Source organism: Chiloscyllium punctatum, chromosome 28 (genome assembly GCF_047496795.1).
Source record: "Chiloscyllium punctatum isolate Juve2018m chromosome 28, sChiPun1.3, whole genome shotgun sequence".
NCBI lineage: Eukaryota > Metazoa > Chordata > Chondrichthyes > Orectolobiformes > Hemiscylliidae > Chiloscyllium > Chiloscyllium punctatum.
Genome location: NC_092766.1, coordinates 6,955,954 through 6,971,965, shown reverse-complemented (window position 1 = coordinate 6,971,965; position 16,012 = coordinate 6,955,954). Strand labels below are relative to the sequence as shown.

Below are 16,012 nucleotides of genomic sequence, written 5' to 3'. Positions count from 1 at the left end.
TCTCTCTCTCTCTCTCTCTCCCTCCCTCCCTTCCTCTCACCCTCTCTCTCTCTCTCTCTCTCTCCCTCCCTCCCTCTCACCCTCTCTCCCTCTCTCTCTCTCTCCCCCCTCTCTCTCTCTCTCCCTCCCTCCCTTCCTCTCACCCTCTCTCTCTCTCTCTCTCTCTCCCTCTCTCTCCCTCTCTCTGCACAGCCCACTCTCGTTCCCCAGTGAGTGATCAGATCAGCAGCCACAGAAAAGCTGTGTTATGAAATGTGCGTTACAAGGCTAATTAGCGTCACTCACTCAGAACAGCAGAGCCGATTCCATCTTACAGAGCTGTCAGTCAGAAACCCACGCCAAACAGATCTCAGGCAGGGGGCATCAGCCACTAGGAGGCTGGATAGAGTCAAGATGACACACTCTACCACAGTCACAGAGTCACACAGCACGGAATCAGACCCTTGAGCCCAACCCGTCCATGCTGACCCCAGATATCCTACATTAATCTAGTCCCATCTGCAAACACCCGGCCCATATCCTCCAAACCCTTCCTATTCATATACACCCATCCAGATGCCTTTTAAATGTTGTAATTGTACCAGCCTCCACCACATCCTCTGGCAGCTCATTCCATACACGTACCACCCTCTGTGTGAAAATGTTACCCCTTAGATTCCTTTTATATCTTTCCCCTCTCACCCTAAACCTATGCCCCTCTAGTTCTGGACTCCCGACCCCAGGAAAAATACTTTGTCTATTTATCCTATCCATGCTCCACATAATTTTGTAAACCTGTATAAGGTCACCCCTCAGCCTCCGACGCTCCAGGGAAAACAGCCCCAGCCTGTTCAGCCTCTCCCTGTAGCTCAGATCCTCCAACCCTGGCAACATCCTTGTCAATCTTTTCTGAACCCTTTCAAGTCTCACAACATCCTTCCTGTAGCAGGAGACCAGAACTGAACACGGTATTTGAAGCACGGCCTCCCAATGTCAGGTACAGCCACAACACGACCTGCAAACCCCCCTCCCTACACGGAGAAACGATTTCCAATTCCAACTTGAGGCACTCCTTTGAGTCAGACGTGGGACACAGTTCGTCAGACGGTGTTGAACGTCACAAGACATCCAGCCCAATTAGTACGACAGCCCACCGCAGCATTCCGAAGGGTTTAATCGGACTCATTCCTGGAATGGGCACGTTGTGTTCCGTGGACGAGTTGGACAGGCCAGGCCGACGTCTGCTTCCACTTCTAGTCAGAGGTGACCTGACTGGTCTTCAAGGCCCAGTCGCTTAAAGCCGGCCGGAGGGAATGTGTTAGAAGCTTTCATTCACACACAGAGAGGGTGACGTGTGCATGTGTGGAATGAGCTACCAGAGCAAGTGGCGGAGGCTGGTCCAGTTACAACATTGAAAAGACCCCTGGACAAGGGCATGGATAGGAAATGTTCAGAGGAATATGGACCAAACACAGGCAAATGGGACGAGATTAGTGGCTAGGCATGGACGGTTTAGACCGAAGGGCCTGTTTCCGTGCTGTAGACCTCCATGACCCTAATTAATAGCAAGACATTTAGATTAGGTAATCAGGCAGAGTCAATATGGTTTTGGGAAAGATAAATCAGTTTTAACCGTCCATCCAGGATGTAACATGTATCGATAAAGGGGAACCGGTTGATGGACAGTATTTAGATTTCCAGGTCATGCCACATCAAAAGTTATTGGAGAGGATGGAAGTCCATCGTGTCAGGGTGAGTATATGACAGTGGATGGGAGATTGGCTGACACACAGAATGCAGGGAGGTGGGGGGAAAGGGGTCGTTTTCGTGTCTGCGGAAGGTCATTGTGGTGTCCCACCAGAACGGTGCTAGGTCTCAACTGTTTATAACTCAAATAAACGATGGAACGGCAGTGACTGGAAGTTGGCAGGTTGGCTCAGGACTTAAAGAGAGCTCGGGGATGGAGCCTGCAAAGAGCACAGGAAGGTGGCTACGTTACGGTGCTGGGGTTAGGGGAGGCAAAGGTACGTCACATGGAATAGACCCACAAGATGCAGGGGCAGAAGGGGGCCATTCTTAGGGACACAGAAAATGAAAGCAGGAGGACACCATTCGGCCCTTCTTCCCTGCTCCACCATTCCATACTATCACAGCTGATGGCTCTACTCAGTGCCTTGCTCCTGTTTTCTCCTGAACGTTTTAGCCCAAGGACCTCTCTTGGACTCTCTGTTGAAAACAATCAGTATCTCGGCCTTGAGTGCAGACAATACCACTGGCTGGCCAGTCTCTGAGTGAGGACAGAATTCCTGCCTGCTCAGTCCGTCATGGTCTACATCCTTTAGACCGTGAGCCCCCCCGGCTCTGAATTTTGGCACCATCCTTGTCCTGTTAGAATCTTCCGGCTCTCGATGAGCTCCTCTCCCCTCAGTCCTTCTACCGTCCCAGTCTCTCTTGGTGGGTCAGTGCGGCCAGATTCACAGTGCCCCTGAGGGAGGCAATTCCAGGCTGTTTGACCCAGCGACACTGAAGGAACAGTGACAGGCACAGGAAGAGGGACAAGACACAACGATGGCGTTATCGCAAGAGAGAAAGCAAGATGCCCGATGATGAGCGCTGTTGGCGGATTCCGGGTTTTAATATCAGTAAAGAGCCAGTTATCAAGTCACAGGTCTCGCAGCAATACAGAATGTGAGAGAGAGAGAGACAAGCAGTGGAGGGAGCAGTATGATGGAGTAGGAGATTCTCTGTGATCCCAGTCCTGAGCAGCACTGACAGGGTATAGACACTGTGCTCCCTTCCACAGAGACAGACAGACGCTGTTGCGATCAGACAGGATGCAGGAATTCAGGGCAGTGGGGAGTTACTGATGCACCCTGCAGCACCACGCTAGGATATCAGCCATGGGTGCTGACAGGACGCTCCCACAACAGCCAGTAAGTCCTCATCTTCCCTTTACCCTGGAAGGCAAGAAGACACAGGGTGAGATAGAGAGAGAGAGAGAGAGAGAGCTCCGCACCAGACCTCACACGGGCAGCCTGCAGGTTTCCAAGGCAAGGGGAGCAGCCCAATTCGAGCAGAGAGGGGACTCAGGGGGGAGACACAGTGGGAGGGAGCCCTGGGGTAGAGGCTGGGGGACAGGTGGCCAGGCTGTGCACTGCCGCACTCCCAGCTCACGGACTCACAGCCGATGCTTCCCGTTGTCAGCACCAGTGACAGAGATGGAGGACCAGGTCACCCCGCAGCCCCTCCGTCCAATCAGGAGCTCAGCTCCCCAGAGGCTGCCCTCTCCGGCTGCTGATTGGACAGTTCTCCCCGCACACAGCACACACTCTGCTCATTGACACTCCACAGTGTAGGGGGAGCTTTACTCTGTATCTAACCCAGTGCTGTCCCTGTCCCTGGGAGTGTTTGATGGGGGGACAGTGTAGAGGGAGCTTTACTCTGTATCTAACCCCGTGCTGTCCCTATCCTGGGAGTGTTTGATGGGGGGACAGTGTAGAGAGAGCTTTACTCTGTATCTAACCCCATGCTGTCCCTGTCCTGGGAGTGTTTGATGGGGACAGTGTAGAGAGAGCTTTACTCTGTATCTAACCCCGTGCTGTCCCTGTCCCTGGGAGTGTTTGATGGGGGGGAGAGTGTAGAGTGAGCTTTACTCTGTATCTAACCCCGCGCTGTCCCTGTCCCTGGGAGTGTTTGATGGGGGGGAGAGTGTAGAGGGAGCTTTACTCTGTATCTAACCCCGCGCTGTCCCTGTCCCTGGGAGTGTTTGATGGGGGGGACAGTGTAGAGGGAGCTTTACCCTGTATCTAACCCCGCGCCGTCCCTGTCCCTGGGAGTGTTTGATGGGGGGGACAGTGTAGAGGGAGCTTTACCCTGTATCTAACCCCGTGCCGTCCCTGTCCCTGGGAGTGTTTGATGGGGGGGACAGTGTAGAGGGAGCTTTACCCTGTATCTAACCCCGTGCCGTCCCTGTCCTGTGTCCAGAGAAGGTGAGCTGGGCGTATCAGAGACAGACCCCAGTTGAAAGGGTTCTCTGATGGATTGGGCAGTGTCTGCCCTGTTTCCTGATGAAGTCAGCCTCGGGGCTGTGTGAAACAAGAGGGACCCCTGCCATGGTTTACCTTCAATTCGATATCTCCCCGTAAATCCAGCTCGAAGCAGTTGAATTCCTCCAGCACGGCCTTTGTAGCTGCAGACAGGTGAATCTTCTGGGCTAAAGGTAAAGGCAGAGTGAGCAGGACAGTCTCCCTGAGGCTGGATTAGCGGTGCTGGAAGAGCACAGCAGGTCAGGCAGCATCCAACGAGCAGCGAATTTCGCTGCTCGTTGGATGCTGCCTGAACTGCTGTGCTCTTCCAGCACCACGAATCCAGTATTTGCTTTTCCGCATCTGCCGTCATTGGTTTTACCTCGTTGATTTTCGTCTCCCTGAGGCCTACACTCCCCAGACCCTCCTCGCTTTCCCTGTCGCTGAGAGCCTCTGTCCTCAGACAGCCCAAAAAAAAATGTGGTGCTGGAAAAGCGCAGCAGGTCAGGCAGCGTCCGAGGGAACAGGAGAATCGACGTTTCGGGTATGAGCCCTTCATCAGGAATGAGGAGAGTGTGCCAAGCGGGCTAAGCTAAAAGGTAGGGAGGAGGGACTTGGGGGAGGGGGCGTTGGGAATGCGATAGGTGGAAGGAGGTCAAGGTGAGGGTGATAGGCCGGAGAGGGGGTGGGGCGGAGAGGTCAGGAAGAAGATTGCAGGTTAGGAAGGTGGTGCTGAGTTCGAGGGTTGGGACTGAGATAAGGTGGGGGGAGGGGAAATGAGGGGAAACTGGAGAAATCTGAGTTCATCCCTTGTGGTTGGAGGGTTCCTAGGCAGAAGATGAGGCGCTCTTCCTCCAACCGTCGTGTTGCCATGGTCTGGCGATGGAGGAGTCCAAGGACCTGCATGTCCTTGGTGGGGTGGGAGGGGGAGTTGAAGTGTTGAGACACGGGACGGTTGGGTTGGTTGGTCCGGGTGTCCCAGAGGTGTTCTCTGAAACATTCCGCAAGTAGGCGGCCTGTCTCCCCAATGTAGAGGAGGTCACATCGGGTGCAGCGGATGGCCATCCCCAAGTCAGGGCCATCTCCAAACCTTCGACAGTGCCCACTCCCTCAGCACTGACCCTTCGACAGTGCCCACTCCCTCAGCACTGACCCTCCTACAGTGCCCACTCCCTCAGCACTGACCCTCCAACAGTGCCCACTCCCTCAGCACTGACCCTCCGACAGTGCCCACTCCCTCAGCACTGACCCTCCGACAGTGCGGCACTCCCTCAGCACTGACGCTCCGACAATGCAGCACTCCCTCAGCACTGACCCCTTGCGTTGGGGATGGCCCTGAGTTGGGGATGGTCCTGCGTTGGGGATGGTCCTGCGTTGGGGATGGTCCTGCGTTGGGGATGGCCCTGAGTTGGGATGTTCCTGCGTTGGGGGTGGCCCTGCGTTGGGGATGGTCCTGAGTTGGGGGTGGCCCTGCGTTGGGGATGGTCCTGCGTTGGGGTTGGTCCTGAGTTGTGGATGGCGCTGAGTTGGGGATGGTCCTGCGTTGGGGATGGTCCAGAGTTGGGGATCGTCCTGTGTTGGGGATGGTCCTGCGTTGGGGATGGTCCTGCGTTGGGGATGGCCCTGAGTTGGGATGGTCCTGCGTTGGGGGTGGCCCTGCGTTGGGGTTGGTCCTGAGTTGTGGATGGCGCTGAGTTGGGGATGGTCCTGCATTGGGGATGGTCCTGCGTTGGGGATGGCCCTGAGTTGGGGATGGTCCAGAGTTGGTGATGGTCCTGCGTTGGGTATGGTCCTGCGTTGGGGATGGCCCTGTGTTGGGGATGGTCCTGCGTTGGAGATGGTCCTGAGTTGGGGATGGTCCTGTTTTGGGGATGGTCCTGAGTTGGGGATGGTCTTGCGTTGGGGATTGCACTGAGTTGGGGATGGTCCTGCGTTGGGGATGGTCCTGTTTTGGGGATGGTCGTGCGTTGGGGATGGTCCTGCGTAGGGGATGGTCCTGCGTTGGGAATGGTCCTGAGTTGGCTATGCTCCTGAGTTGGGGATGGTCCTGCGTTGGGGATGGTCCTGAGTTGGGGATGGCCCTGAGTTGGGGATGTTCCTGAGTAGGGGATGGCCTGCGTTGGGGATGGCCTGAGTTGGGGATGGTCCTGAGTTGGGGATGGTCCTGCGTTGGGGATGGTCCTGCGTTGGGGATGGCCCAGCGTTGGGGATGGTCCTGCGTTGGGGATGATCCTGAGTTGGGGATGGTCCTGCGTTGGGGATGATCCTGAGTTGGGGATGGTCCTGCGTTGGGGATGATCCTGAGTTGGGGATGGTCCTGCGTTGGGGATGGTCCTGCGTTGGGGATGATCCTGAGTTGGGGATGGTCCTGCGTTGGGGATGGTCCTGAGTTGGGGATGGTCCTGCATTGGGGATGGTCCAGAGTTGGGGATGGTCCTGCGTTGGGGATGGCCCAGAGTTGGGGATGGTCCTGCGTTGGGGATGGCCCAGAGTTGGGGATGGTCCTGCGTTGGGGATGGCCCTGTGTTGGGGATGGTCCTGCGTTGGGGATGATCCTGAATTGGGGATGGTCCTGCGTTGGGGATTAGATTAGATTAGATTACTTACAGTGTGGAAACAGGCCCTTCGGCCCAATAAGTCCACACCGCCCCGCCGAAGCGCAACCCACCCATACCCCTACATCTACCCCTTACCTAACACTAGGGGCAATTTAGCATGGCCAATTCACCTGACCTGCACATCTTTGGACTGTGGGAGGAAACCGGAGCATCCGGAGGAAACCCACGCAGACACCGGGAGAATGTGCAAACTCCACACAGAGAGTCGCCTGAGGCGGGAATTGAATCCGGGCCTCTGGCGCTGTGAGGCAGCAGTGCTAACCACTGTGCCACCGTGCCGCCCTGAGTTGGGGATGGTCCTGCATTGGGGATGGTCCTGAGTTGGGGATTGTCCTGTGTTGGGGATGGCCCAGAGTTGGGGATGGTCCTGCGTTGGGGATGGTCCTGCATTGGGGATGGTCCTGCGTTGGGGATGGTCCTGCGTTGGGGATGGTCCTGTGTTGGGGATGGTCCTGCGTTGGGGATGGTCCTGCGTTGGGGATGGCCCTGAGTTGGGATGGTCCTGCGTTGGGGGTGGCCCTGCGTTGGGGATGGTCCTGAGTTGGGGATGGTCCTGAGTTGGGGATGGTCCTGCGTTGGGGATGGCCCAGAGTTGTGGATGGTCCTGAGTTGGGGATGGTCCTGCATTGGGGATAGTCCTGCGTTAGGGATGGTCCTGCGTTGGGGATGGCCTGCGTTGGGGATGGCCCTGAGTTGTGGATGGTCCTGTGTTGGGGATGGTCTTGCGTTGGGGATGGCCCTGAGTTGGGGATGGTCTTGCGTTGGGGATGGTCCAGAGTTGGGGATGGTCCTGCGTTGGGGATGGTCCTGCGTTGGGGATGGTCCTGCGTTGGGGATGGCCCTGTGTTGGGGATGGCCCTGTGTTGGGGATGGTCCTGCGTTAGGGGTGGCCCAGCGTTGGGGATGGTCCTGAGTTGGGGATGGTCCTGCGTTGGGGATGGTCCTGCGTTGGAGATGGCCCTGCGTTGGGGATGGTCCTGCGTTGGGGATGGTCCTGAGTTGTGGATGGCGCTGAGTTGGGGATGGTCCTGCGTTGGGGATGGTCCTGCGTTGGAGATGGTCCTGCGTTGGGGATGGCCCTGTGTTGGGGATGGTCCTGCGTTGGGGATAGCCCTGGGTTGTGGATGGCACTGAGTTGGGGATGGTCCTGCGTTGGGGATGGTCCTGAGTTGGGGATGGTCTTGCGTTGGGGATTGCACTGAGTTGGGGATGGTCCTGCGTTGGGGATGCTCCTGAGTTGGGGATGGTCCTGCGTTGGGGATGGTCCTGAGTTGGGGATGGCCCTGAGTTGGGGATGGTCCTGCGTTGGGGATGGTCCTGCGTTGGGGATGGTCCTGAGTTGGGGATGTTCCTGAGTAGGGGGTGGTCCTGAGTTGGGGATGGTCCTGAGTTGGGGATGGTCCAGCGTTGGGGATGGCGCTGAGTTGGGGATGGTCCTGCGTTGGGGATGGTCCTGCGTTGGGGATGGCCCTGAGTTGGGGATGGTCCTGCGTTGGGGATGGTCCTGCATTGGGGATAGTCCTGCGTTAGGGATGGTCCTGCGTTGGGGATGGCCCAGAGTTGGGGATGGTCCTGTGTTGGGGATGGTCCTGCGTTGGGGATGGTCCTGCGTTGGGGATGGCCCTGAGTTGGGATGGTCCTGCGTTGGGGATGGCCTGCGTTGGGGATGGCCCTGAGTTGGGGGTGGCCCTGCGTTGGGGATGGTCCTGCGTTGGGGTTGGTCCTGAGTTGTGGATGGCGCTGAGTTGGGGATGGTCCTGCATTGGGGATGGCCCTGAGTTGGGGATGGTCCTGCGTTGGGGATGGCCCTGCGTTGGGGATGGCCCTGAGTTGGGGATGGTCCTGCGTTGGGGATGGTCCAGAGTTGGGGATGGTCCTGCATTGGGGATGGCCCAGAGTTGGGGATGGTCCTGTGTTGGGGATGGTCCTGCGTTGGGGATGGTCCTGCGTTGGGGATGGCCCTGAGTTGGGATGGTCCTGCGTTGGGGGTGGCCCTGCGTTGGGGATGGTCCTGAGTTGGGGATGGTCCTGAGTTGTGGATGGCACTGAGTTGGGGATAGTCCTGCGTTGGGGATGGTCCTGCGTTGGGGATGGCCCTGAGTTGGGGATGGTCCTGCGTTGGGGATGGTCCTGCGTTGGGGATGGCCCTGAGTTGGGGATGGTCCTGTGTTGGGGATGGTCCTGCGTTGAGGATGGCCCTGAGTTGGGATGGTCCTGCGTTGGGGATGGTCCTGCGTTGGGGATGGCCCTGCGTTGGAGATGGTCCTGAGTTGGGGATGGTCCTGCGTTGGGGATGGTCCTGAGTTGGGGATGGCCCTGTGTTGGGGATGGCCCTACATTGGGGATGGCCCTGTGTTGGAGATGGTCCTGAGTTGGGGATGGTCCTGACTTGGGGATGGTCCTGTTTTGGGGTTGATCCTGAGTTGGGGATGGCCCTGAGTTGGGGATGGTCCTGCATTGGGGATGGTCCTGTGTTGGGGATGGTCCTGAGTTGGGGATGGTCCTGCGTTGGGGATGGTCCTGCGTTGGGGATGGTCCTGAGTTGGGGATGGTCCTGCCTTGGGGATGGTCCAGAGTTGGGGATGGTCCTGCATTGGGGATGGTCCTGCGTTGGGGATGGCCCTGAGTTGGGGAAGGTCCTGCGTTGGGGATGGTCCTGCATTGGGGATGGCCCTGAGTTGGGATGGTCCTGAGTTGGGGGTGGCCCTGCGTTGGGGATGGTCCTGAGTTGTGGATGGCGCTGAGTTGGGGATGGTCCTGACTTGGGGATGGTCCTGCGTTGGCGATGGTCCTGAGTTGGGGATGGTCCAGAGTTGGGGATGGTCCTGCGTTGGAGATGGTCCTGAGTTGGGGATGGTCCTGCGTTGGGGATGGTCCTGATTTGGGGATGGTCCAGAGTTGGGGATGATCCAGAGTTGGGGATGGCCCAGTGTTGGGGATGGTCCTGCGTTGGGGATGGTCCTGCGTTGGGGATGGTCCTGCGTTGGGGATGGCCCTGAGTTGGGGATGGTCCTGAGTTGGGGATGGCCCTGCGTTGGGGATGGTCCTGCGTTGGGGATGGTCCTGTGGTGGGGATGGTCCTGAGTTGGGGATGGTCCTGTGTTGGGGATGGTCCTGCGTTGGGGATGGCCCTGTGTTGGGGATGGTCCTGCGTTGGGGATGGTCCTGTGTTGGGGATGGCCCTGTGTTGGGGATGGTCCTGCGTTAGGGATGGTCCTGCGTTGGGGATGGTCCTGATTTGGGGATGGTCCTGAGTTGGGGATGGCCCTGCGTTGGGGATGGTCCTGCGTTGGGGATGGCCGTGTGTTGGGGATGGTCCTGCGTTGGGGATGGTCCTGCGTTGGGGATGGTCCTGATTTGGGGATGGTCCTGTGTTGGGGATGGTCCTGCGTTGGGGATGGCCCTGCGTTGGGGATGGTCCTGCGTTGGGGATGGTCCTGCGTTGGGGATGGTCCTGCGTTGGGGATGGCCCTGAGTTGGGGATGGTCCTGCGTTGGGGATGGTCCTGAGTTGGGGATGGCCCTGCGTTGGGGATGGTCCTGTGTTGGGGATGGTCCTGCGTTGGGGATGGCCCTGCGTTGGGGATGGTCCTGTGTTGGGGATGGTCCTGAGTTGGGGATGGCCCTGTGTTGGGGATGGTCCTGCGTTGGGGATGGTCCTGAGTTGGGGATGGCCCTGCGTTGGGGATGGTCCTGCGTTGGGGATGGCCCTGCGTTGGGGATGGCCCTGTGTTGGGGATGGTCCTGCGTTGGGGATGGTCCTGCGTTGGGGATGGCCCTGTGTTGGGGATGGTCCTGCGTTGGGGATGGTCCTGAGTTGGGGATGGTCCTGAGTTGGGGATGGTCCTGCGTTGGGGATGGTCCTGTGTTGGGGATGGTCCTGTGTTGGGGATGGTCCTGAGTTGGGGATGGCCCTGTGTTGGGGATGGTCCTGCGTTGGGGATGGTCCTGAGTTGGGGATGGCCCTGCGTTGGGGATGGTCCTGCGTTAGGGATGGTCCTGCGTTGGGGATGGTCCTGATTTGGGGATGGTCCTGAGTTGGGGATGGCCCTGCGTTGGGGATGGTCCTGCGTTGGGGATGGCCGTGTGTTGGGGATGGTCCTGCGTTGGGGATGGTCCTGCGTTGGGGATGGTCCTGATTTGGGGATGGTCCTGTGTTGGGGATGGTCCTGCGTTGGGGATGTCCCTGCGTTGGGGATGGTCCTGCGTTGGGGATGGTCCTGCGTTGGGGATGGTCCTGCGTTGGGGATGGCCCTGCGTTGGGGATGGTCCTGCGTTAGGGATGGTTCTGCGTTGGGGATGGTCCTGATTTGGGGATGGTCCTGAGTTGGGGATGGCCCTGCGTTGGGGATGGTCCTGCGTTGGGGATGGCCGTGTGTTGGGGATGGTCCTGCGTTGGGGATGGTCCTGCGTTGGGGATGGTCCTGATTTGGGGATGGTCCTGTGTTGGGGATGGTCCTGCGTTGGGGATGTCCCTGCGTTGGGGATGGTCCTGCGTTGGGGATGGTCCTGCGTTGGGGATGGTCCTGCGTTGGGGATGGCCCTGAGTTGGGGATGGTCCTGAGTTGGGGATGGCCCTGCGTTGGGGATGGTCCTGTGTTGGGGATGGTCCTGCGTTGGGGATGGCCCTGCGTTGGGGATGGCCCTGTGTTGGGGATGGTCCTGCGTTGGGGATGGTCCTGCGTTGGGGATGGCCCTGTGTTGGGGATGGTCCTGTGTTGGGGATGGTCCTGAGTTGGGGATGGCCCTGTGTTGGGGATGGTCCTGCGTTGGGGATGGTCCTGAGTTGGGGATGGCCCTGCGTTGGGGATGGTCCTGCGTTGGGGATGGTCCCGCGTTGGGGATGGTCCCACGTTGGGGATGGTCCTGTGTTGGGGATGGTCCTGAGTTGGGGATGGCCCTGCGTTGGGGATGGTCCTGCGTTGGGGATGGTCCTGCGTTGGGGATGGTCCTGAGTTGGGGATGGTCCCGCGTTGGGGATGGTCCCACGTTGGGGATGGTCCTGTGTTGGGGATGGTCCTGAGTTGGGGATGGCCCTGCGTTGGGGATGGTCCTGCGTTGGGGATGGTCCTGCGTTGGGGATGGTCCTCCTGCCACACCCACAGTTGAGCAATGGGAAGGAGCAGCAGTGTGGTCGGGCTCCCTTTGCTTGCCCTGCCTTACCTTCCCCATTGGACTCCATGCGTGAGGCTGTGTTCACCGTGTCCCCAAACAGGCAGTACCTGGGCATCTTCAAGCCGACCACACCAGCACACACTGGCCCTGTGAAGGGAAAGGAGTAATCTAGGAGGAGCGTCGCTGTGACTCAATCATTGGTCGGGCTAGAAGGGCCGAATGGCCTGATGTTCCAAAGTGGACTGTGAGAGGTCCCATCCTCAAGTCCTACGCTCGACACTGCGAAGGGGTCCATGATCGGATGAGGTCCCTGCACTGCTATGGAACCAGAGGCAACAATCAAGGAATCCCTACAGTGTGGGAACAGGCCATTCGACCCATTGAATCAACACTGACCCTCAGAAGAGCATCCCATCCTGACACTATCCCTTTAACCCTGCACTACCCACGGTCAACCCACCCTAACCTGCACATCCCTGGGCACTATGGGACAATTTCCCACGGCCAATCCACCCTAACCTGCACATCCCTGGGCACTATGGGACAATTTCCCACGGCCAATCCACCCTAACCTGCACATCCCTGGGCACTATGGGACAATTTCCCACGGCCAATCCACCCTAACCTGCACATCCCTGGGCACTATGGGACAATTTCCCACGGCCAATCCACCCTAACCTGCACATCCCTGGACACTATGGGACAATTTCCCACGGCCAATCCACCCTAACCTGCACATCCCTGGGCACTATGGGACAATTTCCCACGGCCAATCCACCCTAACCTGCACATCCCTGGGCACTATGGGACAATTTCCCACGGCCAATCCACCCTAACCTGCACATCCCTGGACACTATGGGACAATTTCCCATGGCCAATCCACCCTAACCTGTACATCCCTGGGCACTATGGGACAATTTCCCATGGCCAATCCACCCTAACCTGCACATCCCTGGACACTATGGGACAATTTCCCATGGCCAATCCACCCTAACCTGTACATCCCTGGGCACTATGGGACAATTCCCCATGGCCAATCCACCCTGACCTACACATCCCTGGGCACTATGGGACAATTTCCCATGGCCAATCCACCCTAACCTGCACATCCCTGGGCACTATGGGACAATTTCCCACGGCCAATCCACCCTAACCTGAACATCCCTGGGCACTATGGGACAATTTCCCACGGCCAATCCACCCTAACCTGAACATCCCTGGACACTATGGGACAATTTCCCACGGCCAATCTACCCTAACCTGCACATCCCTGGGCACTATGGGACAATTTCCCATGGCCAACCCACCCTAACCTGCACATCCCTGGGCACTATGGGACAATTTCCCACGGCCAATCCACCCTAACCTGCACATCCCTGGGCACTATGGGACAATTTCCCACGGCCAATCCACCCTAACCTACACATCCCTGGACACTATGGGGTAAAGGAGATGTGGGGGTTGCAGAGAATGCTGAATCACTGTGCTGCCCATGTACATGCGAAACCAACTTTTAATTCAGAGACTGTTGCTAGGCGGTCGTCAGCAAAGCTCGAACATTCTCTCCATCTGTTTGTCCAAAAGCTAAACTATAATCCCACGTCATGTTTGGCTCTTAGGGAGAACCCGCTAATATCGTTACCCCAGCCCCTTGCATTCCTCCTGTACCCCTGCATGGATTTCCATTTTCCAGGCATTTATTCGACCCCCGCCCCATCCCTCCGTGTTGAAAGTTCCTGTTGAACGTGCGACCGGGTTAACCGTGACTCCCTGCCGCGATCATAAAGGTTCCAGCCACCTGCCCACCTCTGTCTGACAGTGCCCATCCCCTCCCCGGGTGTGGACCTATTGGCCCCCCTACCCCCCCTTACCCGTATGGATCCCGATCCGGAGTCTCAGCTGCTGCTCCGGCCGGTGCCGGGTTTTGAAGGTCTTGACGGCCTCGAGGAGGGCGATGGACATCCGAGCCACCTCGCGGGCGTGAAGTTTCCCGTTCCGTACGGGAAGGCCAGACACTACCATGTAGGCATCCCCAATCGTCTCCACCTGCAGGCACACCGAGCGAGGGAGGGAGCGAGGGAGCGAGGGACAGAGAGGAATAGGCTGAGAGACTGAGTGATAAAGAGGGAGAGAGAGGGGATGGGAGGCGGAGGGAGGGGAGGGACGATGGTGAACAGACATGATGAGGGAGAGAGAGAGGATGAGGGAGAGAGAGAGGATGAGGGAGAGAGAGAGGATGAGGGAGAGAGAGAGATGATGAGGGAGAGAGAGAGACGATGAGGGAGAGAGAGAGGATGAGGGAGAGAGAGAGGATGAGGGAGAGAGAGAGACGATGAGGGAGAGAGAGAGAGATGATGAGGGAGAGAGAGAGACGATGAGGGAGAGAGAGAGGATGAGGGAGAGAGAGAGGATGAGGGAGAGAGAGATGATGAGGGAGAGAGAGAGACGATGAGGGAGAGAGAGAGAGATGATGAGGGAGAGAGAGAGACGATGAGGGAGAGAGAGAGGATGAGGGAGAGAGAGAGGATGAGGGAGAGAGAGATGATGAGGGAGAGAGAGAGAGATGAGGGAGAGAGAGAGGATGAGGGAGAGAGAGACGATGAGGGAGAGAGAGAGAGATGAGGGAGAGAGAGACGATGAGGGAGAGAGAGATGATGAGAGAGAGAGAGATGATGAGAGAGAGAGAGATGAGGGAGAGAGAGAGATGATGGAGAGAGAGAGACGATGAGGGAGAGAGAGAGATGAGGGAGAGAGAGACGATGAGGGAGAGAGAGATGATGAGGGAGAGAGAGATGATGAGAGAGAGAGAGATAAGGGAGAGAGAGAGATGAGGGAGAGAGAGAGATGAGGGAGAGAGAGACGATGAGGGAGAGAGAGAGAGATGATGAGGGAGAGAGAGATGATGAGGGAGAGAGAGATGATGAGGGAGAGAGAGATGATGAGAGAGAGAGAGATGATGAGAGAGAGAGAGATGAGGGAGAGAGAGAGATGATGGAGAGAGAGAGACGATGAGGGAGAGAGAGAGATGAGGGAGAGAGAGAGAGATGATGAGGGAGAGAGAGACGATCAGGGAGAGAGAGAGAGATGAGGGAGAGAGAGAGAGATGAGGGAGAGAGAGAGATGATGAGGGAGAGAGAGATGATGAGAGAGAGAGAGATAAGGGAGAGAGAGAGATGAGGGAGAGAGAGAGATGAGGGAGAGAGAGAGATGATGAGGGAGAGAGAGATGATGAGAGAGAGAGAGATAAGGGAGAGAGAGACGATGAGGGAGAGAGAGAGATGATGAGGGAGAGAGAGAGATGAGAGAGAGAGAGAGATGAGGGAGAGAGAGACGATGAGGGAGAGAGAGAGATGATGGAGAGAGAGAGATGATGAGGGAGAGAGAGATGATGAGGGAGAGAGAGAGAGATGATGGAGAGAGAGAGACGATGAGGGAGAGAGAGAGATGATGAGGGAGAGAGAGAGATGATGGAGAGAGAGAGATGATGGAGAGAGAGAGACGATGAGGGAGAGAGAGAGATGATGAGGGAGAGAGAGAGATGATGGAGAGAGAGAGATGATGAGGGAGAGAGAGAGATGAGGGAGAGAGAGATGATGGAGAGAGAGAGACGATGAGGGAGAGAGAGAGATGAGGGAGAGAGAGAGATGATGGAGAGAGAGAGATGATGAGGGAGAGAGAGAGATGATGGAGAGAGAGAGATGATGAGGGAGAGAGAGAGATGATGGAGAGAGAGAGATGATGAGGGAGAGAGAGAGATGATGGAGAGAGAGAGATGAGGGAGAGAGAGAGATGATGGAGAGAGAGAGATGAGGGAGAGAGAGAGATGAGGGAGAGAGAGAGATGAGAGAGAGAGAGATGATGGAGAGAGAGAGATGATGGAGAGAGAGAGATGATGAGGGAGAGAGAGAGATGATGAGGGAGAGAGAGAGAGATGATGGAGAGAGAGAGATGAGGGAGAGAGAGAGATGAGGGAGAGAGAGAGATGATGGAGAGAGAGAGATGATGGAGAGAGAGAGATGATGGAGAGAGAGAGATGATGAGAGGGAGAGAGATGATGAGGGAGAGAGAGAGATGAGAGAGAGAGAGATGAGGGAGAGAGAGACGATGAGGGAGAGAGAGAGAGAGATGATGAGGGAGAGAGAGAGATGAGGGAGAGAGAGAGATGATGGAGAGAGAGAGATGATGAGGGAGAGAGAGAGATGAGGGAGAGAGAGATGATGAGGGAGAGAGAGAGATGATGAGGGAGAGAGAGAGAGATGATGGAGAGAGAGAGAT

General features: G+C 57.2%; 1 protein-coding gene across 2 annotated transcripts in view; it reads right to left on the bottom strand.

Annotated features, from left to right (window-relative positions):
- Positions 1–2,595: 2,595 nt before the first annotated feature.
- LOC140453943 (atrial natriuretic peptide receptor 1-like) overlaps positions 2,596–16,012 on the bottom strand; it is a 132,998-nt gene continuing 119,581 nt past the window's right edge. Inside the window, exons 19-22 of one of the 2 annotated variants that reach the window (XM_072548811.1) lie at positions 13,609–13,783; positions 11,785–11,883; positions 4,101–4,192; positions 2,596–2,936 (exon numbers count right to left, since the gene is read on the bottom strand). In XM_072548811.1, coding sequence (XP_072404912.1) covers positions 2,874–2,936; positions 4,101–4,192; positions 11,785–11,883; positions 13,609–13,783 — 429 coding nt within the window. In that variant the 3' untranslated portion in view covers positions 2,596–2,873. Of the gene's footprint in view, positions 2,937–4,100; positions 4,193–11,784; positions 11,884–13,608; positions 13,849–16,012 lie in introns of those variants that run through there. The other variant, XM_072548812.1, reaches the window with a different exon arrangement.